Source organism: Hippoglossus stenolepis, chromosome 1 (genome assembly GCF_022539355.2).
Source record: "Hippoglossus stenolepis isolate QCI-W04-F060 chromosome 1, HSTE1.2, whole genome shotgun sequence".
Taxonomy (NCBI): domain Eukaryota; kingdom Metazoa; phylum Chordata; class Actinopteri; order Pleuronectiformes; family Pleuronectidae; genus Hippoglossus; species Hippoglossus stenolepis.
This window is the reverse complement of record NC_061483.1, coordinates 20524504-20545415: the sequence shown is the minus strand read 5'-3', so window position 1 is coordinate 20545415 and position 20912 is coordinate 20524504. Positions and strand designations below refer to the sequence as shown.

Genomic DNA, 20912 nt, shown 5'->3' with positions numbered 1-20912 from the left:
TCAGAGGACTGATGGTGATCACAGCGGCGTGCTGCAACTGGCCAAATGTCATGTTGCTCATTGTGAGGGGCCAGGCCCTGAGAGAGGGAAGATGGGGGGGGGGCACGCGCTGGTAATTACTATATGTGTTGCTGTGGATGGGGAGCATGAGCAATCACCTGTGCCATCATCTGACAGAACAATTTACAACAACAATGCCCAGGCTGTGAGAAAATGTTATTCTGTTCTAATTTATGGAGGTTTTATGCATGGTTGTGTGTTGTGCAATATTATTTCATAGATTTATTATGAGCCACAAGGATATAATGAATGTATCTGAGGGAAATTCTCTCAAAGAAATACGAATATGCTGTGTGTGCAGGGTACCTCTATCCATATCACTTACATATCCATCACCTACAAATACTTTCCATCACAAGACAGACAGAGAAAAATAATTAAACCTCAATGAATTAACCACAAATTGAATAAAACAATTGCTGAAGTGTATTGATGATTATCGTAGTGTGGAGTTTTTTGAGCAAACATCCCCATCTGTCCATCTTCTACCGAGCTGGAGCTGAATCGTGCGGTGCGTAAAAGACGCACAGTCAGAGACGCGCTCTCACGAAACTTGACAAAGCGTCGACTGACAACATTTCTGTTTTTTTTGCTGCAGGCTGAATAAAAATGACACGCAACGCAACGAGAGCCCACCCCGGCCAGGATACCACGTATAAAAGCATGATGCGACTGAGCAATCCACAACCAACAGGAGGAGACTCTCGGAGAAGGATCAGTTTGCCACTTTACGCGCTGAGATGAGGGGCTTCACTCTGAATAACGTCTGCCAGTGTGGCTTGTTTACGTATCTTGTCTTGTTTTCCTTCATGTCTTTAACCGCTGCAGTCAGTTTCGACCTGACTGAGCTCAGGAATAAAGTTGCAAAAATTAAAGTCAATCCAAGAGGCAATCTTTGGGCTACAGGTAAGATCCATCCCACAATCTAATTCACTGTGGACAACACTGTTTTATTTGTATTGGATGGCATCTATATGTTCTATGTATGTCTAATATGTTCTCTATACAGGCTGCAGGGAATTCATGTTTACAGTGTCATGTTACATTCATTGTAATGTGACCTTAATGTGTTGATGCATGTGCCAGGTCACTAAAAGGTGTTTGTCTTCCTCCCTCACTCCTCACAGAATTCAAAGCCACTTCTAATGAGCGTTTTCTCTGACTTGTCAGGACACTTCATGGGGAAGAAGAGTGTGATGGATGCCCCCCTGATGCCTTCAGCCGAGGGGCAGGGGCAGGATGCGCTGGAAGTCTCCTTCCCCGGGGAGCAGAGCGCGATCGAGGAGCTTTTCCAAGAGTTTCTGCGGGTGGCGTTACAAACGCAGGTGGACACGCAAGAGAGCCGCTCGAAAAACCAGGCGAGTATCACTGATGTCTAAACTTTTAAAGAAAAACCATCACAGTAAAACGGCCTGAAGTGACGATCCTGTGTAATTTGATGTTTCATTTTCAGGAGGCGGACTTGTTGATGAAGATTTTAGGAAGCTACATCCAAAGCAGAAAGTGATACAGGAGAAGAAAAGTGTGGCACGCATGAACAACCTGAGCTCCACTGTTAAAATAAATCCATTAGACAACAGAATATACAGTCTCCTGCTCATCATGATTGTAATTCACTGTATCTATATCACTACTACGTCTGCAGCTCATTTGCGATACAAGTAAACGTCATTTATTTTCACTTGATTTTGAAGATGAAATTTCACATTGTCTCATCGTTTAAGAATATTTATATTGAATAAAAGTATTATTTGCACTGCTGTGACTTTGATCTGTGATGCATTATAGATAACTGTCTGCTTGCGTCAAGGAGACATTCATAATTTCATTGTGTCCTGGATTATTCTAATCATCTAGAAAATATTCATGCAGGACAATGGAGAATGCAGAATACAAAAACTAGAAAATGCCACAGCCCAGTCGCCCTTTAAATAAGATAGATGGCTCCTTGAATTTAATTCTGGCCCCTCAAAGATATGTCCACTGGTCCACTGCATAGTCCACCGTTAAGCTTAATATTGAGTCATCCCCTTCTGTTTTCTCCACACGAGTTGTACAGCCATTATTTATAGGTCTAACACTGACAATCAACTGATAACTCAGCCTGATTGTTTGGCTGATAAAAAAAAACATTTCCAAAGTAACACTTATATAAACACACATGTGGGCAGCTTATATAAATCACACTGTCTGAACATTTGGACATGAAATCGATATTATCTTTTCTACTTTGCTTGTCCTTTACATGAAGGGATGATCTGTTCTCTCGATCGATATAGTGGTGAAGTGAGATGGCTCATGCAGCTACATTGCCCCGGGCCAATCTATTGAATCGGTAGGCTATACAGCTATTTTAACTTCTGCTCCGACAGCACCTCATCTGTTGCTTCACGTCGTTTTTAAGGTGGGGGAAGGTGGGAATGGTGAGTGGTGTGAGCCAAGGCAGGACTTCATCTATTCAGGTGAGAGAGGTGCGTGTGGTGTAGTGTGGACATTTGCCTAACTTCATAATTTTGGCCCAGTGACAAGAAAAATAAAACAAAGAAGACACTACAATCAGTTGTCACTTTAAAGCAGCCTGACACAATAGTCCTGTCATAAATCCATGGAAGTTATGTTCAATTTATGTTGAAACTGCTTTGGAAAGGTATTGAATTGTGTGGTCATTTTGGAGGATGCACTTTTGTCTTACACTAAGGTGTTTGTAATATTTTACAACGACCGTGGTCATTGCATCCATCTGAGTAGATAACTTCACACCGTTGTATAAGGATGGAGGAATTTTTGGTGAAGGCTCTCCAAATAAACTGAAATTGTAGGCTAAGAGCCCCGGTAATTTCCAACGAACCAATAATCTATTTGTCTTTTCTGTGAGTTTTTCACACAAGAAGTTGATTTTGTCTCCTCCATAATCACACATTTTAACCAAATGTCATTTTTGACAAACAACAGCCTCGAGAGAAAGGAACTTTCAGGTGCACAACATTGTAAATAAGTTAGTTAGTAGGCTGGTGCAATTTCACAAATAAGCCTCTTCAATAGGATAAAGGAAAAATAAGTCGCTATAGAAAAGCACTGGAAACTTGCATCCCGACCTCTGATGGGAAACTTAAAAACATCTTTTTGGTAAAGAGTACAAACAATGTTCTTGTTAGTAAACACTTTGTGAGAGCTATTAGATGGACATTGTATTGTAAAGTCATAAGTCAGCCACAGTATTTAATTTCTTCTGTCACACAGATAGATACATGAGACGTGCCAGTTGAACGCTGAGGGAATTTTCATCATCAGCCACAAACGCTGTCTTTTAAAAATTAATATTAAACATCTACATAATTAACATGTTAATCTGTTGCACAGTGCAGTTCAGTTTGTTGAAACATTAATAATCAATTATCGTGCGTGTATATATGTCCGTGTGTGACTGAGTGGATGTAACTGCCCCCTCATGATTTAAAAGTGCAGATCCCAACATGTTGCACAGTGTTAACTGTTTAGGAAGGCGACGTCTCCACACAATTTGAGCATGCACGCATCTCCCATGTTTGCTTCCTCCCTCCTGGGGGGGAGGAGAGATCCAATCTAACATCTCTGGGCTCTCTGTTTACTTTGCATTTGCTCTATTGCTCATGTTAGTGCTTTGTTCCTTTATGCACTTGCTCGGATTTTTCTAATAATCCCTCTTTATGTCAACCTATACACAAATGAGCAACTCTAAATTCCCAGGAGCAGATGCTTTGTAAAAGAAAGAAACAATTTAAAATCTAAATTCCAGGAGGAGAAAATCTTCTTCCTGCACAGATATGATTTCATTAAAATCTTTTATCATCATTTATTAACTCACCCTGAATAAATCTCTATCACTGAGATGGGATCATATGGAGCCAAAAATGATTAAGAGAAGAATCTGAAGCAACTGGGTTGTGTGTGTTAATATCAGAAAGGAGCCTCCAATAATCTGAGTATTAATTTGACATTGAATTATATATAACAATCACCAAGTATGGGAAAACACAGAATTTCATATTTAATGTACAGCGTGTCATCAAGAGGTCACTAAACTCTCTCCGGTGACATGATCAAAATAATTCAAATTAAAAGCTAATGTGGCGTTAACACAGCTATGTTATGTTTAGTAGCGACATATTATATTGCTTTTAAATAAGAAAGACAGTCAAACTAAATATCATATAAGGTTTATTCAATTTATGGAATCTTTTACACCAAATCGCGAGGCTAATTAAAGGAAAAATATAAACAGTTATCAGTAATTAAAGATGTCCTCATCCTTAAGAGGGTAAATATGATGTCTATTACTGTTTTCCTCTTTTCTTTCCATATCAAACATTGGTGTAACTACATTAAACATATACTGTATTGCCCAAATCTCAGTGGAAATCTCATCAGCCTGAAAATAAATGAACTGCTTTTTATTTTTGCTTCATCAGTAAGTATATGTGTGATTGCCTGAGCTTATGCAAAAACTTGAACACAGCCACAGACGTATTCATTACAAGGCAATTTGTCCCGGTCAGAAGTCACATGCACATTGCAACCTTTGGTATTTGTCTTTGCCTCCCTACCTATCTGATTGTTTCTTGTCCTGGTTTAATAATGACTCAAATTGAAGCCCTGAGGGCGGCTTGATGCATAATTCACACAGCGGATGTATGTTGTGTCAACATAAGCAGCCTCAGCTTCTGCTTGAGTGTGAAAGTTGCACTTTTGTTCAGATTGAATCTGTATAAAGCTGACAGAAACAAATGTCCCATGCTGTAACTCAATAAAACCAGGGCTTTGGGCACAGGTCCTAGTCATTATTGATTGAGTGCCTCAAAGGTGCTAATTTTCTCTTGAATAATCTATCTTGCCCTCATAGGAGGTGCATAAGTCTAATAGGTTTTGAGTAGAGACAGTTGGGGAATATCATATGTGTCTTTTACATTCTTTCATTTTTGCTCAGGCACTGTGTGGATGCAGTGTGTTTATTATTATTATTAATTCAGGCCCGGGACAATATCGTATTTTAAAAAGCCTTGTATAGCATCCCTGGGACTGAACATCTGAAAAGTGTACATCGTCAGCATGGCTGGTTTCATATAGTTGTATGTTCTAACCATCTACTTGTTCTTGATGCACCTTCCTCCCACACATTTTACACCAGTGTAAAACTAACAATCATACACTGCCACCCTCTGGCATTGAGACCCTTACTACACTTACAGGCTGAACGGGCCCATTAGAAATACAAAGTGTTGAAAAGAGAAGCGTCAGTCTCATCACACCTAAGCTGCTGTTGGCCTGGATACATTAATTCATGAGAAATAATTACTATTGTCCGGATAAGCTCAACTATTGTACAAATACAAATATATATATATTGTGTAAATATTAACCTAGTTTAAGGAATCAGTGCTCAAACATCCCTCCTTTTACAACAGTGTTTACACACTTGTATACATATTAACATTGCAGATATGCACTTGATAGAGAAAATACAGTACAGAACAATAAACAGACATGCAGATAAGTAAAAACGTGTTAAAAAAACAAAACAATCTATAGAGTCCTGATATATTCTTTAAATTCATATCGAAATTCTGTAAAATTAGGGGCATTGTTTGCCATTCTACATTTACTGAACAGAATCATTAGGTTAATAATGAACTCAACTCTAATCTATCTATCCATCTATCCATCTATCTATCCATCTATCTATCTATCTATCTATCTATCTATCTATCTATCTATCTATCTATCTATCTATCTATCTATCTATCTATCTATCTATCTATCTATCTATCTATCCATCTATCCATCTATCTATCTATCTATCTATCTATCTATCTATCTATCTCTATCTATCTATCTAATCAATTGAATAGTAATATAACGATAATAATCGTTATTATTATTAACACAACAATACATTATTATAGATTCATCGGTGGATCATCCTCCATCAGCCTGTTTGTTTTGATGATGTCATCCGTGCATGTGACCTCTGCCCCCCCCATCGCGGCCATGTGATTGGCGGAGCCGTGGAGAGCGTGCACAGTGGGGCAGGATCAGCCGAAGCCATTTTATTATCCCAGCAGCAGAGGAGCAGGTGCATCAGTAAACACAGCATCTGAACATACCCACGTCCCCAGTCCTCAGTTTCCAGTGTTAGGCTGCAGGCACGATGGGACAGTGTGGGATTACGTCGTCGAAAACCGTCCTGGTGTTTCTCAACCTCATATTCTGGGTAAGAAAGCGACAGATGTGTGAACAATGTACAGCAGCAGCAGCAGCACTGGGGCCAGGGATGGAGAGCCAAGCTAATGCTAGCTAGCTAACTGCGCCAGAGCTGCGCTGTGTGCGGATTGTAGGACAGACGGGCTGCTGTGGGACATCCACGGACACTGTGTTTCTAATGTGTTAGCACTATGAGGGACTCGAACACTGGTGTGTGTAGCTGGCTGCTGTGTGTGTGTGTGTGTGTGTGTGTGTGTGTGTGTGTGTGTGTGTGTGTGTGTGTGTGTGTGTGTGTGTGTGTGTGTGTGTGTGTGTGTGTGTGTGTGTGTGTGTGTGTGTGTGTGTGTGTGTGTGGCTGCCGCCCACTACCTGTAGCTATGACGTTATGCGGCAGCTGCTGCAGCTGAGTCGACCCGCACAGATACATATGTGTCAGTACATGATATCAGCTGAGCTACATTCATATCTGTAATAACAGAGACGATAAACTGAACTCTGAAAGGCTCAGATTAGTTCACCACCATTGATCTGTATGTTGTGGAGATAACAAGTGGCCCAGGTCACAATGCACTGAGGCTAAATGGATATTGTTCACATGATGCTAAATATATCTTCTTCTTCTTAATGATAATAATCCATGCATGTATTTATTTGAACATAGTTTTCAAAAACATTTTTATTTGTCTGTAAAAGTCATATAGTCTTCCTGCTGTCCTGTTGCTTTGACCAACTGAATCACTGAACTAAGTATGTTATTATAATCAAATAAAAACAAATGATCAATCATTCCAAAAAAAAGCATTATTAATGAGACATAGTTTAACATACAGCTGGGTAATAAAACAATTATAACAATTGTCACAACATAATTTTCATCAATAGCAATATAACAAAAGTCCTATATACTGATATAATGCTTATTCAATTCAATTCAATTTTATTTGCATAGCGCCAAATCATAAAATACATTATCTCAAGGCACTCTACATACAAGGTTAAGACCTTACAATTCACAGAGAAACCCAAAAGTTCCCACAATGAGCAGCACTTTGGCGACTGTGGTGAGGAAAAACTGCCTCATTAACTGGAACAAACCTCTAGAACCAGACTCAATGTGGGTGTGGCCAACTGCCTCAACCGGTTGGATTGTACAAGCTTAGTGAGGAGGTATAACACATTATTGATCGACCTTAGGATTGTAAAATGTTTTGTTGTTTAATAAAAAGTGTCTCTGCTCATAAAGAAAAGTTTAAAACCACAACCTACACTCCTGAGTGTAACCCCTAACCCTAAAGTCTTAAAACTGAAAAGAAATATGAATGTGACATATATTTAGGTAATTATTGAAATCTACAGATAATTACTGACTTACAATTGAATGTAATTGTCATGTGTGACTCATAGAACAAAGAGCAAGTCATTATCAAATGAAAGTGAAATGAAAGAGTCCCTTCTCTCTGTCACCCTCTAACTTTTCTCTCTGTTTTTTAATGTGCAGGCTGCAGCTGGAATCTTATGCTACATCGGAGCCTATGTGTTTATCACATACGACGACTATGACCACTTCTTTGAAGACGTGTACACTTTGATTCCCGCCATCATAATAATAGCCGTGGGGACTCTTCTCTTCATCATCGGCTTGATTGGCTGCTGTGCAACAATACGTGAAAGCTCCTGTGGTCTGGCAACTGTGAGTGCGGATTGGTTTCACTTGCACTTAACTTACCTGACTCCTGGGTCCCTGAACAATGTGTCTTTGTTGTCTTTTCAGTTTGCTGCAATTCTCCTGCTGGTGTTTGTAACAGAGTGTGTGGTGGTGGTGCTCGGCTACATCTACAGGGCAAAGGTAAACACTGCCTCACTGACACAATAGAGCCACACATTTGATCTCTGTGCGATTCACACTTTAGCCCAGCCTTTAAAATACAACACACATGAGCCTCATCTCAGTGTGTAACTTTTTTTGCATGCCTCTACAAGATTTCTGGGTTAAGTTTCATTAGACAGCCAATCCCAAGCATTATTAGATCTTGCTGCAAGCACGCTGCATGCTTTACTGAATGACAAGGCATTTTTTAGATGCTCAACAGTACTCAAACATTTTGGTGGCCACCTTTTAAATTATTGATATTTGGTACCCTGTCCAAATCCCTGAGCCGGGACAGTAACAGCAGCTGTGTGCTCGTTCCAGGTTGAAGACCAGGTGAATCACTCCATCCAGAAGGTTTACGATGAGTACAACGGCACCAACTCCGACGCTCCCAGCCGCGCTATTGACTATGTGCAGAAGCAGGTGAGTCAAAAAAAGTCTGCTTTGTCTAATTTAAATAATTTCAAATTGTATTCTCGATAAAGATTTTCACTCATCCCTCTTCTCTGTTCTCCTGTTAGCTTCACTGCTGCGGCATTCACAACTACTCTGACTGGAGGAACACTCGCTGGTTTAAAGAATCTAAGAACAACAGCGTCCCAGTCAGCTGCTGTCAGCCCAGCATCAGCAACTGTACTGGTATTCTCACTCGACCATCAGATCTCTACCAAGAGGTACACAATTCCTCAATGTAGGGGTACATCAGCTACAACCACAGAATTGTAGTTGTACTGATGTAAATATTTTTTTCAGTGGCTCAAAAAGATTTAAATTCTCTGATGATATTATTCTCTGATGTACAGTTTTACGACCCGTGAAAGCTCTTTTAAGGTAATTTATTTTCTGTCTTAGGGTTGTGAAGCTCTTGTCGTGAAGAAGTTGAAGGAGATCATGATGTACGTCATATGGGCTGCATTAACTTTTGCATCTATACAGGTAAGGTTTACAATAAATAAGACAATATCTGACAGTTATCTTAAACCTAAGGCTTCATCCATACTTGTAAGTTTTTTTGTTTGAAAGCGACATTTTCAATCTAAAACGATCTCCTTCCACATAAGGCTTTTAGTTCCATATCAGTAGCAGTAACCGGTACAAACGTAGATTGTCTGCTCTGCAACCAGTTTCTTACTTACAAAAAATACTGTTCGGGAGAAACGACAATGGATGGAAATACGATGAGGGATTAGTTTTTCTTGAAGCGATGATAATGTGAAACTGTGACTGAAAGTTAGTGTTTACAATGTTTTGCCTTCATCGCTGGTAGCTGTGTCTTGACGCAATTGCACGTGACTGCTTCGTCTCCGGAGTGTTTCTAAAATTCTCCAGAATAGTTTTGACAGCAGATCTTAACATAACAACAATGATGCGTTTTTTAAAACTAAAACATAGAAGAGTGGATGTAGTCTACAAAACCACTGAAGCCAGTTTGAGTCGTAATCACTGAGTCAGCTGCCTTATTTACAAAATCCAGCATCCTTACTCTAAAAGTTATTATTACACCACTATTTCAAAATCAAGTCAAAATCACGTCTTTTGGGAACATAATTAAAGCTGCAGACGTCTCAGTCAGCAGGAAACTGAGCAGACAGCAACTCTGACCCAGTTGTGGTCGCTGCTGACCAGGAAACCCCAGATCCTAAAGTAGTGACGAAAGTTCTTCCTCTGTGATTACACTCATGTTATTTGCTGCCTCAGGGAATAATGACTTGAATAACAGCTTCTCTTTCGTTCCTGTATCGTGTCAATGCAGATGCTGGGGATGCTCTGTGCCTGCGTGGTGCTGTGCAGGAGGAGTCACGACCCGGCGTATGAGCTGCTGGTAACAACCAACAGCTACGCGTGAAGGTCGCGGCCAGTCAGAGAAGCACTCAAGAAAATCAAAAAAGGAGCGTCACCGGACATGTCCACAGTAGATTTCAGCTGTAGTTATATAAGCTCAAGCACACCTTGCACAATTCATGATAAAGTAGCGAACACTGTCGACGTGGTTTGGGTGGGCGGGGGCCTCAAGGCGAAAAAAACCCAGTTATTTATTGACATACATCGTAAGTTACTGTTACTTTAAATGTACTTTTTTTCTCCTTACAAATACTGAAACACTTACAAAAGCCAAAGTTGTGAATGGCTAATTTACATTTGTGATGTTGATGTTGAATTGTTTCTATTCCTTTTAATTATGGCTTCGTGAAATTTGGGCACTTCCCCAGTGAGGATGATGAGTGTGAGTTACGACTGGGAGCGCGGAATGTATTTCCTTATGGACTAGTTTGCACTACGGCTGGAGCTCTGGAGATATTCCACAGTTATTCAAATGCGAGGTTTTGTGTTTAAAAGAACATGTCGTGTATTCCTAATACCTTGGCCTGACCAGACTTTTGTGAACATGTTATACCGTAGAAAAAAAATTATTCAATGTTTTTATCTTTCTTTAGATTTATTAGTATTTGTTTGTGGAGCACTTCTGCGTTTAAAGCCATGTTTGGTAAAAACTACTTCTTGATATACTCAAATATCCGGGCTGTGAATGATGCACATGATTCTGTTTTGGTGTGGATGTTCTCCGAATCTAGCTTCACTAGTGAGACATTCCTAATATTTACATTGTGAATCAACTTTTTTTAGTCTCCAGTGCTTTTAGTTATTATCAGTGTTACTTGAACATTTGTGTACGTGTAGATTCAGTTTGTCACAGCTAGACAATTCCTTCTGTTTAGTTTATTAGCTATAAAGAAAAATGACGTTGTTTTATACATTTTTGTGAACTTGTGCTCTGTTTTAATATTTTTGAGCTGTTTAAGTTTACCCCCAAATGTTTAGCTAGTGCTGAAAAAAACAAAACGCAAACAAAAATTGTGTATCGATGGGAGAAGAGGCAGGGGACAAATAAAGTCATACATTTTAATGTGATTGCAATTTTATTAACACTATGTACTATGTAAACAACAAAACACTATGTACTATGTACTATGTACTGTGTAAACAACACACTTTTTGTGTGCTGATCTCCATGGTAACTGATGATCCTCCCAGCAGTAACAGACAAATGAACAACGCAGTGGGAGATGATGTGGTCAGATTAACACAGAAATCTAAGCGTTCAGGTGAGTTGTGGTGCAGCACACAGAGACAGGATGTTCATTCTGCTGCGGAGGTCACATGTTTTTGTGGACAGGACATCCACACGGGGGTCGGCCATTTTCACCAAAAGCTCTTGACATCTTCCTCTGTGTCTTCTACGTGTGTTCCACCGCATTTTCATCCTGAGATACTTGTATTCCTTTCGATTTTTCAATTTTTGCATCTGAATTTGAAATATCTGACACACCCACTGCCGGTGAATCCTGCTGTTTCCTCAGTCTGACGTGGAGTTTTTACAAAGGAGCTGGCCGGAGAAGGTCAGCAGAAAGGCTCTCACTCGGACATTTAGTTTCACATGTAAAGCCCCTCCGGATAATGGCTGGAGTTCAGTGCATGTCAGCTGTAGTCACATGTGACAGGGAGCTTTAGGAAGGAGGCGAGTCAGACTGTTTGCCTTTATAACACAGGAGCTAGGATTGTAATAATGTAGCTACAGCGGTATGATTGATTCACTGTTAATAAAAAAAAAAAATCCCCCTTTCATGTTTAAACAACCAGTTATAACTGCTAAATGATGCTTTCAGTACAGTTTCATAAAACTTTAAATCAGTTCAGACTTCAGATAGTTTGAAAACAACACTTAACAAGGACGTTTGACAAAGGACTGTGTATATGAGTGAATCTATAGTGATGCACAATATGTGTTTATGTTCATCTATGTAGTTTTGCAAATGTGACACAGGAAGCAAAGACTATTTCTAAGCACATGCATAAGTTGGTGTGTGGCAATGTGTGTTTTGGCATTGTGCGTGTGTGCGTGTGTTCAGATTTTGCCCAGGTAGTTCCCTGGCACCAGTCCAGTCAGCCCGTCCCTCTCCACAGTCCACCAACCATCCCCTTCTCGCTCCAACACTCGGACCACGTCCCCTCTGCCTACAGACAGCTCATCCTCCTCCTGACCAGTTCATGTGAACGAAGACAATTAGAGGTGAGTCCCACAAACACAAACCAGCCTGTTTCTGTTCTCTTACTTAAAGAACAACATGATCTCGTCAACATACTGTACAATCACAAATGACAAACTTAGTTTCTTGTCCAGTTACATCTTATTAAACAACTAATATAAATAAAATAATACAAAGTGATCACCTGTGCAGTGTATGCATAAAGCACAATGTAGCTCTCTTCATCAGCTGTAAACGTGGCCAGTGATGTGTCTTGCTGGAGGCCTGTTAGAGGCGCATATCCTCCCTCTGAAATCTCAACTGAGGCCAAAGTCATGGGAGACATTTGTAAATGCAACATGTTAGCTTCTATTTATAGTTTAAAGCATAATACCTTTTATACATTATATAAATAATTAATGCAGTTCAAATCTAAAAATGATTTGTCCTGATTTACTTGTTCATCTATTGTTACAAAACCCCAACCCTGAATCCCATAGAGGGCGATGTGTTCCTGCAAGCATGTAAAGTTGAAAGAAACATTTTATGTGATTTTTATACTTTTTTCCTTTTCATATCTGATTAATACATCTTATTTGTATAAAAATAATTCACTACTACCACTATCATGATTCTATTTCAACACAGTCAAGATCATTTCAGTTTTAAATCACAAACACAACACTGTGTTTGCTTAACAATAAATATGAATATGTAAATCCATAACAAAAAAACTGTATACAAATCCTCTTGGAATAAATAAAAAAATATACTCATCGTGTTTGTTGTGCTTCGAATCCAAAAATACATAATCATAACTAACTGTACGATGGTGGAGTGAGTAACCTTAGTACCCACACTCACCAACAGATGTCATTGATGATCGAGCACTGTCCATGTTGATGTTCGGAATACTTCCGCGAAGCGAAGAGTTTCTGTGTGATACAGGTTCAAACGAGATATGAGTACGTTTGCATGACACTCGCATGTATATATTTAATAATGGTCTAAATAGAGGAAGGTGCCATAGAAAGGTTGAAACCGATAGCAGACGGCATTGTCTGACTGCCACAACAATCCTATATAACCCTGTCAGGTTTCAGTAACAATGCTACCTCCTGCTGATTCCTCCTACAAGCTACAAGCTTATTTGTGTCACACCTCCTCATCATGTCCTCTCCTCCTCTTGCGACAAGTGCTTGGCCATTGCTGTGTGGGGACGTCTCAGTCGGGAAGTATCTCTCAAACACGATGGGCTCTGTGAGAGAAAAAGAGAAGTGAGACGTGTTGCACTGTCACTCAGCAGCAAGAGAAAGGTTGAAAACATTGGTACTCGCTTCTCTTTTCGAGTTAGTGTTTTTCTTCAAAGGGGAGAGGATGGTGTGATGTCTCACCTGGAGGCTGCGACCTCGTTCCTTTTGTCTCTATGAAACAGTTGTTGTCCGTCATGACGTCACACTGCTCCAGAAGCTTCCTCACTTCCTCGTAAAACTGATTTGTAAACAGGAGACAATCTGTGTGAGATCCGAGCTGCAGATGTATCCTGGTTAACTCAGTGGTTAGAGACTTTTCAGTTATCCATGCTAAAAATAGTATTATGTTATTAAGACCACGTATGAGAAGCTTTTGTTTTGACTAAATCATTCACCAATTGGTTACTATAACATCAGCATTGGTGTTCTGCATCAAATTCAGCATTTTAGCCTGCTAACATTTGCTAAATGGCAGATCCTCTGGGGATCGTGAATGTCTGTATGAAATGTCATGATACTGTAAGTTTTTCAAAAGTTATTGAGATATTTGACTCGGGACCAGAGAAGTGGACTGATCGACCATGAGACTGACATTAACGTGCACAGAGCCGTTTTTATTACATTTGTACTTAGATTTTGAAGATGTACTTAGATTTAACTCAAAATCTGAAGTACTGAGTTTTTAAAAACCAATACACCATTTATATTGACTGGACTCTTCTGATAAAGTTACTCAGTCATTCTGCTGAAATTTGATAATTGTGTAGTTGTGCAAATTTGGAATTTAGTAGTATTGTCCTGTATCTTGTTATTTTTGTACTATACTGATATAGTTCGGTGGTATTTTGGTCAGGAACCAAATTACCAAGTTTACAAAAATAATATGACCATGGTACTTTGTGAAGTTGTAGATTAGAATAAGGAGGAAGTGTGCAGAGAGCTTACCTCATCATCTTTGACACACTGCATGGAGAAGTGGTTGCAGTGGTCCCACAGAGCACACCTGAGCACGCCGATTCGATCTCCCTCCATCTGCTGGAACACCTGACAAGACAAGTGCACACCACTAGCTCCTACTGTAACTTTCCCAAGTGAGCGTCAGTAACTGATTCATTTCTGCAGTGACATGATGTGTGTGTTTCCAAGTGTTTCCTCCTTTTATCCGTCTCTCTAACATTCATGCTGCATCTGTGCACACTGAAAATATAAATAGAGACCACTGGCACTGCACATGGCTGAATTATAATTGTATGGTGGAGTATGTGACTGCATGCTCACTGCTGCACCTCCTCACTGGTTAGCAATAGGAAGGTGTTCTGAGAGTCAGGGGATGTGTTGTGAGGCTGAGTGTCTGTGGAGCTTTAATCTGGGCTGTGACACCATGTTCCAGAGCATTTCAGGGAATATCATCCACAGTACCTCACATGTGCTTTGGTGTGTTTCCTCCCAGTCCTGGCGAACACTTTCCAGCTGCGTGACGTTGTTGAAGTACAGCTTCTCTGTGAGAGTTTAAAGTCTCATTATAGATGGATATGCTTAGTACTGAAACACCTCATTGAACACACGGTGGCTCTGAGTCCCACCTGCTTCGTTGGCTGTCTGTCTGCATTGCTTGGCCCTGTGACGTATCTGTGAAGCAAATCGTACACAGGAAGTGACATGCATGATTCATGTGACGGTCTGATCACAAACCAGAGAGACTAGGAACTTGAACATCAAAAGGAAAATTCACCCTCATCTTCCCTCTCCCTGGAGATTAAAGGACCACCTAAAAATCACACTTCCCCACTTTTCCCTTTCATTGGACCCTAACTCCCCTCTCCAACAACCACACACACACACACACACACACACACACACACACACACACACACACACACACACACAGTTGTTTATTAGTCATACCTCTTTGATTTGATTGTTAATTTGATTTGAATAATTCAATTGAATATATATTGATTAACAAAATTGATTGTTTGTACATTTTTTTCCTTTTGTTGTTAGGTTAATAAGCTATCAGGGTTAACTCTCTTCCCGTGATATATTTGGTTATATATATTTTTTCCAATTTAGAAAACCTACACTACAGAACATGCTTAAAAGTGGTGGAATAGATTCACATTCAGTCACAGTAACACATGATCATACTTCAGTTCCTCCTAGTTGGAAGTTTGCATTGCATCAGTTTGTTCACTTGGTCCCACTGCCAATGTTGGGAACTTATTTTCAAGCAGAACTGAAGTGTTTCTGAGGGTTTTGGTACGAAAGCTTTTAATAAAACTGGTCTGACTTTACATAAAATAAGGTCGTTCATATACCGATTGTACCTTTTCTGAGTTTTTGGGTGTGACGGTAGTTTTTTCAGTGCCCTGTTCGGCCTCGTCAGCCTCCTTGCTTCTCAGCTCATAGTTCCTCTTCGACTGGCAGAAAGTGAAACAGAAAGCAAGAACTGCAGAGTTTTGCCAAGGACTCTGAGACATGTGTAGTGTTTGTGGTTCATGCCGGTGTTGTTCATCAGTTTCACAATAAGAAATTGTTTTGCTGATTAAATAAAAACGTTTTCCTACCTCCATGGTCTTCTTGAAGAAGGAAATCTTTTTCTTATGAACCTTGTCCATGATGCTTTCAAACTATAAGGACAAAGTGAAGGATTTCAGTCTTGCAAATTATGTTTTAATGTAGGTTATAGGTTCCTCATTTGCATAGGGCCAGTCTAAGATATTAGACTTTACATAATGTTCATCAGGGAAATCAAACCTTATGACTCAGTGTACAATAAGTCAGTTGTTAAGCAACATGAATTTTCCATAACCTTCTTCCGCTGCTCTTTCTGACGTTCTCTGAATGTCTCGATCTTTTTCACCTCCTCTTTCAATATATCAGAAAGTTGCATGCGGAAGTGCCCGATGGTCTCCATTTCTGCAGCCAAAAATAACACAAGCAAACTGAATGATTAGAAGGAAGCAAGCAGTGCTCAGTGGTGAGTTTATTGTCCAGGGAGCCAACAACTGGATGAACTTACGTGTTTTTAATTGGTCGAATGACGCTCTCAAGGTGCTGGAAAAACAATACACATGTCAGATCAGACGTGATTCAGTGACTGTCTACAGATTCTTATAGGATACAAAGAGGCTGATTATCTTTGCAAACCAAAAAACTAAAATCATCAGTTATTTTTTGGCAAACAAGCTTCTTCGCATTTTTATTCCTCAGAAGACACAGAAGTTCAGTGCAGCTAAACTGTGGAACTGCTGCAGTAACAGTTGCACACTATCATATCAGACTTAACAGAAAGCATCTCATCATTTGGCGATAGAAATTAAAAAAGTCATTAGATAGAGTCAAACACACAACCATAACAGAACATTAATGTGACCTTACTGTCGCTACTGTAAAAATGAAAAAAAAGTGTTTTCGAATTCTGATTTCATTTAATTCAATTAGCTCATTGTAAAAGTCATCTGTTTCTGTCGTTTTCACTCTTACAGTGTTGTCAGTGGCAGGTGACTAACACGAGAGAAACTTGAAAGAACAGAAAAGGAATAACAGGAAACAGTTAATGACCCCTTTACATACTGCTAGGTGGTAGACCCACCACACACACACCACCCCTGTTCTTTCACAGAAATGTGTTTCCTCTAAAAAGAATATATGGCGGACGTTTGATTCAGCATTAAAACATGTCTTATGTATGTCTTAGTTCAATATTTAAGTACATTACTGACAACATAGCAAACATACCCAATGTGAAACTATGCATTTACCTAATCTCCGTGTGTCCTCCAGCTTTTCGAGCAATGGTCACCAGCTCCTTCCCGTACCTCTCCTCCGCTAGTGCCCTGTGCAGTGTGAACATGCAGACATATCACTCAACCTGTTACCACACAAGCTCTGGAGGTTTAAAGAAGCACTGTTCTATGTGTTTGCACCAGATCATCATCAACTAACAACAAGAACCGATTCCCAGTTTAGGATTAATAATGTATTAAGCTGTTCTGCTTGCTCACAAAATGTGCTGAAACCACCTTTTGTTGGATTCAGTTACATCTTGAAGTTGACCTCATATGAATCTGCTGAATCATTGATATAGAATATTTGTACCTCACAGACACACTTGTAGATGTTGGTTGCTTCTAGAACGTCTTGTCATTCTTTGCATTTCCAGGAATTGGTGAAACATCTACAAATATATATACATTTTTTCCAGGAAGTTCTTCCAAGACTCATAGTGTTGAGGGTGCAACTTAAATGGCTCTTATGATTAAACCAAAAACTTCCATGAGCAACATTTTTGGAAAAGTAATCTGACAACACAGTAGTTTTATCATTCAACCATCTACACTACCGTTCAAAAGTTTGGGGTCACTTAGAAATTTCCTTATTTTTCAAAGAAAAGCACTGTTTTTTCAATGAAGATAACATTAAATTAATCAGAAATACACTCTATACATTGTTAATGTGGTAAATGACTATTCTAGGTGGAAATGTCTGGTTTTTAATGAAATATCTACATAGGTGTATAGAGGCCCATTTCCAGCAACTATCACTCCAGTGGTCTAATGGTACATTGTGTTTGCTAATCGCCTTAGAAGACTAATGGATGATTAGAAACCCTTTGAAAACCCTTGTGCAATGATGTTAGCACAGCTGAAAACTGTTTTGCTGGTGAGAGAAGCTATAAAACTGGCCTTCCTTTGAGCTAGTTGAGTATCTGGAGCATCACAGTTGTGGGTTCGATTATACTCTCAAAATGGCCAGAAAAAGAGAACTTCCATGTGAAGCTACTTGATCTATTCTTGTTCTTAGAAATGAAATATTCCATGCAAAAATTGCAAGAAACTGAAAATTTCCTACAACGATGTGTACTACTCCCTTCAGAAACAACACAAACGAGGCTCTAACCAGAGTAGAAAGAGAAGTGGGAGGCAGGATCACAACTCAGCAAGAAGACAAGTATATTAAGTCTCTAGTTTGAGGAAATGGAGCACTCAGGTCCTCAACTGGCAGCTTCTTTAAATGGTACCCGCAAAACGCCAGTGTCAAGCGTCTACAGTGGCGACTCCGGGATGCTGGCCTTCTAGGCAGAGTGGCAAAGACATATCTGAGACTGGCCAATAAAAGAAAAGATTGATATGGGCAAAGAACACAGACATTGGACAGGAAGATTGGAAAAAGTGTTATGGACAGACGAATCAAAGTTTGGTGTTTGGATCACACAGAGAACATTTGTGAGACGCAGAACAGGTGAAAAGATGCTGGAAGAGTGCCTGACGCCATCTGTCAAGCATGGTGGAGGGTAATGTGATGGTCTGGGGGGCTGCTTTGGTGCTGGTAAAGTGGGACATTTGTACAAGGTAAAGGGATTTTAAATAAGGAAGGCTATCACTCCATTTTGCAACGCCATGCCATACCCTGTGGACAGCGCTTGATTGGAGCCAATTTCCTCCTACAACAGGACAATGACCCAAAGCACACCTCCAAATTATGCAAGAACTATTTAGGGAAGAAGCAGGCAGCTGGTATGCTGTCTGTAATGGAGTGGCCAGCACAGTCACCAGATCTCAACCCCATTGAGCTGTTGTGGGAGCAGCTTGACCGTATGGTACGCAAGAAGTGCCCATCAAGCCAATCCAACTTGTGGGAGGTGCTTCAGGAAGCGTGGGGTGAAATTTCTACAGATTACCTCAACAAATTAACAGCTCGAATGCCAAAGGTCTGCAATGCTGTAATTGCTGCAAATGGAGCATTCTTTGACGAAAGCAAAGTTTGATGAACAAAATTAATATTTTCAATAAAAATCATTATTTCTAACCTTGTCAATGTCTTGACTATATTTTCTATTCATTTTGCAACTCATTTGATAAATAAAAGTGTGAGCTTTCATGGAAAACACGAAATTGTCTGGGTGACCCCAAACTTTTGAACGGTAGTGTATGTGCAGCACGTTCTCTATCAGACATCACTCATGCTGGCACAGCTTTCCGGGGCAATTTGTGGATTAGGGACTCTTCATTGTGTCCAAAGTCCAAAATGGGGATTGATTGATCGACCCTCTGGTTAGTGGACGACCCACTTTATCTCCTGAGCCACAACCATCCCTAATACTGTACGAACTGATGCTACCTCATCTTTAAAAGCTCCTCCACATCTTTGCACATTTGCCTTCCATCTCGTAGCCTTTGGATCACAGCGCCATACCCAGCGTGACAGGTCAAATCCGACCCCTGTATTGAGAAGACATTACAAAAAATTAAATTCTGCAATGAACGCCGTTGCTTAACAACACTTGCAACATGTTCTTGTGCCAATCCTGGAATCAGTATGTGGTAAAAATGCAGAACTAACTACTCACAAAGAGAGTCCTGTAAATGACTTGGTAACATAACTATGTACATCATCAAACTGGCACTTGTGTGTAGATAGATAGATTATCAGATTTGATTGTAATTATGCAGTGTGAGTGGCACTTCAACATATCGAGGAATTACACATTGTGTAAGCAGTTTGTGGTCTGTACAGTCACCAGTACTCTGTTGAGTGAGGTGAAATTGTGAAATCAACCGACATTTTTATTTTTAAGTTAAGATATAGTGTCTATGGCAGTGCTGTCACAGACCTCCACAATCAAAGTTTTGTTTTTGCAGGAACTTTCAGTTATATGTGCCCATTACAGTTTACCTAGGTTGTGAATTCAAAGCTAAAATAAACTAAAGTACAGCACGGTTGTGAAGATCTAAAAAATCCTCCAGTTTTTCGCAAGAACAACTTCATCCAAGCTTAAGACTATAAAGTGAACTCACCCAAAAAGCATCTTTAAACATCAGAGGTGTCATCTCAGCTGTTGCTTGTTTTCCTCTGGATGAACTTCTCCTGCAGGATTTTAAATAACGTTTTGGATGGTCAGCTGATACTGAGCCAAGTGAGCTGTGTTTAAAACCGTGAGCAGCCCAAATGTCAGTTAGTCATATTGAATGAGGAAGAGCTTGTGTCCCATGATGTCACTGACCACAGTCAGCTCAGCCCCTGTGTGAGGCCGTCTCTCTCTTTCACTGTGGTTCGATAGACCAGGCTGTGTCTTCAGGCTTTATCAGTCACATATGTGTCTGCTTAGATAAATGACTGTGCATCGCTCTGTGTGTCTCTGTGTGTCTCTGTGTGTCTCTGTGTGTCTCTGGCAGCTGCAGGTCAACTTTGTATTGGCAAATAAATTGATAGTTTAGTCAATGACAGACATACAGTTTGTGGCTGTTACTGTTACCAGTGCAGTTGCACCATCTTATGTTATCAGCAATATGTTAACATATTACAAATTTAATTAAAGTAAAACAATACAAATCTAACTAATGCATGTATTCTATTTTAATTATGATGTCACTATTTGTTTGATATTTTTCTCTTGATTCTTTTTATCATGCATCTTTTTATTTTAAATTGACCTCAACATAAGTTACATAAGACAAACAGAAT

General features: G+C 39.8%; 3 protein-coding genes across 3 annotated transcripts; 2 read left to right on the top strand and 1 right to left on the bottom strand.

The window, feature by feature from the left end:
- The first annotated feature begins 759 nt into the window (after positions 1 to 759).
- On the top strand, positions 760 to 1821 carry nmbb (neuromedin Bb). The gene is made up of 3 exons (XM_035159668.2): positions 760 to 966; positions 1231 to 1418; positions 1514 to 1821. The coding sequence occupies exons 1-3, from the start codon at positions 801 to 803 to the stop codon at positions 1565 to 1567; spliced, it is 408 nt and encodes a 135-aa protein (XP_035015559.2). The 5' UTR covers positions 760 to 800; the 3' UTR covers positions 1568 to 1821.
- Positions 1822 to 6133: 4312 nt separating this feature from the next.
- On the top strand, positions 6134 to 11072 carry tspan3b (tetraspanin 3b). Its single transcript, XM_035163162.2, has 7 exons — positions 6134 to 6307; positions 7796 to 7987; positions 8069 to 8143; positions 8489 to 8590; positions 8689 to 8841; positions 9020 to 9103; positions 9921 to 11072. The coding sequence occupies exons 1-7, from the start codon at positions 6245 to 6247 to the stop codon at positions 10011 to 10013; spliced, it is 762 nt and encodes a 253-aa protein (XP_035019053.1). The 5' UTR covers positions 6134 to 6244; the 3' UTR covers positions 10014 to 11072.
- Positions 11067 to 20423, bottom strand: pstpip1b (proline-serine-threonine phosphatase interacting protein 1b). The gene is made up of 15 exons (XM_035163148.2): positions 20246 to 20423; positions 19569 to 19669; positions 17210 to 17284; positions 16468 to 16502; positions 16258 to 16364; positions 16013 to 16075; positions 15773 to 15865; positions 15029 to 15074; positions 14865 to 14944; positions 14391 to 14489; positions 13587 to 13683; positions 13354 to 13450; positions 13057 to 13127; positions 12398 to 12513; positions 11067 to 12203 (listed from the first exon to the last, which is right to left on the bottom strand). The coding sequence occupies exons 1-15, from the start codon at positions 20276 to 20278 to the stop codon at positions 12072 to 12074; spliced, it is 1245 nt and encodes a 414-aa protein (XP_035019039.2). The 5' UTR covers positions 20279 to 20423; the 3' UTR covers positions 11067 to 12071.
- Positions 20424 to 20912: the final 489 nt, after the last annotated feature.

Excerpts from the sequence above, each read along its gene's own strand:
- nmbb (XM_035159668.2), top strand. The coding sequence starts at position 801 with ATGAGGGGCTTCACTCTGAATAACGTCTGCCAGTGTGGCTTGTTTACG. Across the intron at positions 967-1,230 it reads AGGCAATCTTTGGGCTACAG|GACACTTCATGGGGAAGAAG; the intron begins GTAAGATCCATC and ends CTGACTTGTCAG. Across the intron at positions 1,419-1,513 it reads AGAGCCGCTCGAAAAACCAG|GAGGCGGACTTGTTGATGAA; the intron begins GCGAGTATCACT and ends TTTCATTTTCAG.
- tspan3b (XM_035163162.2), top strand. The coding sequence starts at position 6,245 with ATGGGACAGTGTGGGATTACGTCGTCGAAAACCGTCCTGGTGTTTCTC. Across the intron at positions 6,308-7,795 it reads TTCTCAACCTCATATTCTGG|GCTGCAGCTGGAATCTTATG; the intron begins GTAAGAAAGCGA and ends TTTAATGTGCAG. Across the intron at positions 8,144-8,488 it reads GCTACATCTACAGGGCAAAG|GTTGAAGACCAGGTGAATCA; the intron begins GTAAACACTGCC and ends TGCTCGTTCCAG.
- pstpip1b (XM_035163148.2), bottom strand. The coding sequence starts at position 20,278 with ATGACACCTCTGATGTTTAAAGATGCTTTTTGG. Across the intron at positions 16,076-16,257 it reads AGAAAGAGCAGCGGAAGAAG|TTTGAAAGCATCATGGACAA; the intron begins GTTATGGAAAAT and ends TTGTCCTTATAG. Across the intron at positions 13,128-13,353 it reads GGAGAGGACATGATGAGGAG|AAACTCTTCGCTTCGCGGAA; the intron begins GTGTGACACAAA and ends TGTATCACACAG.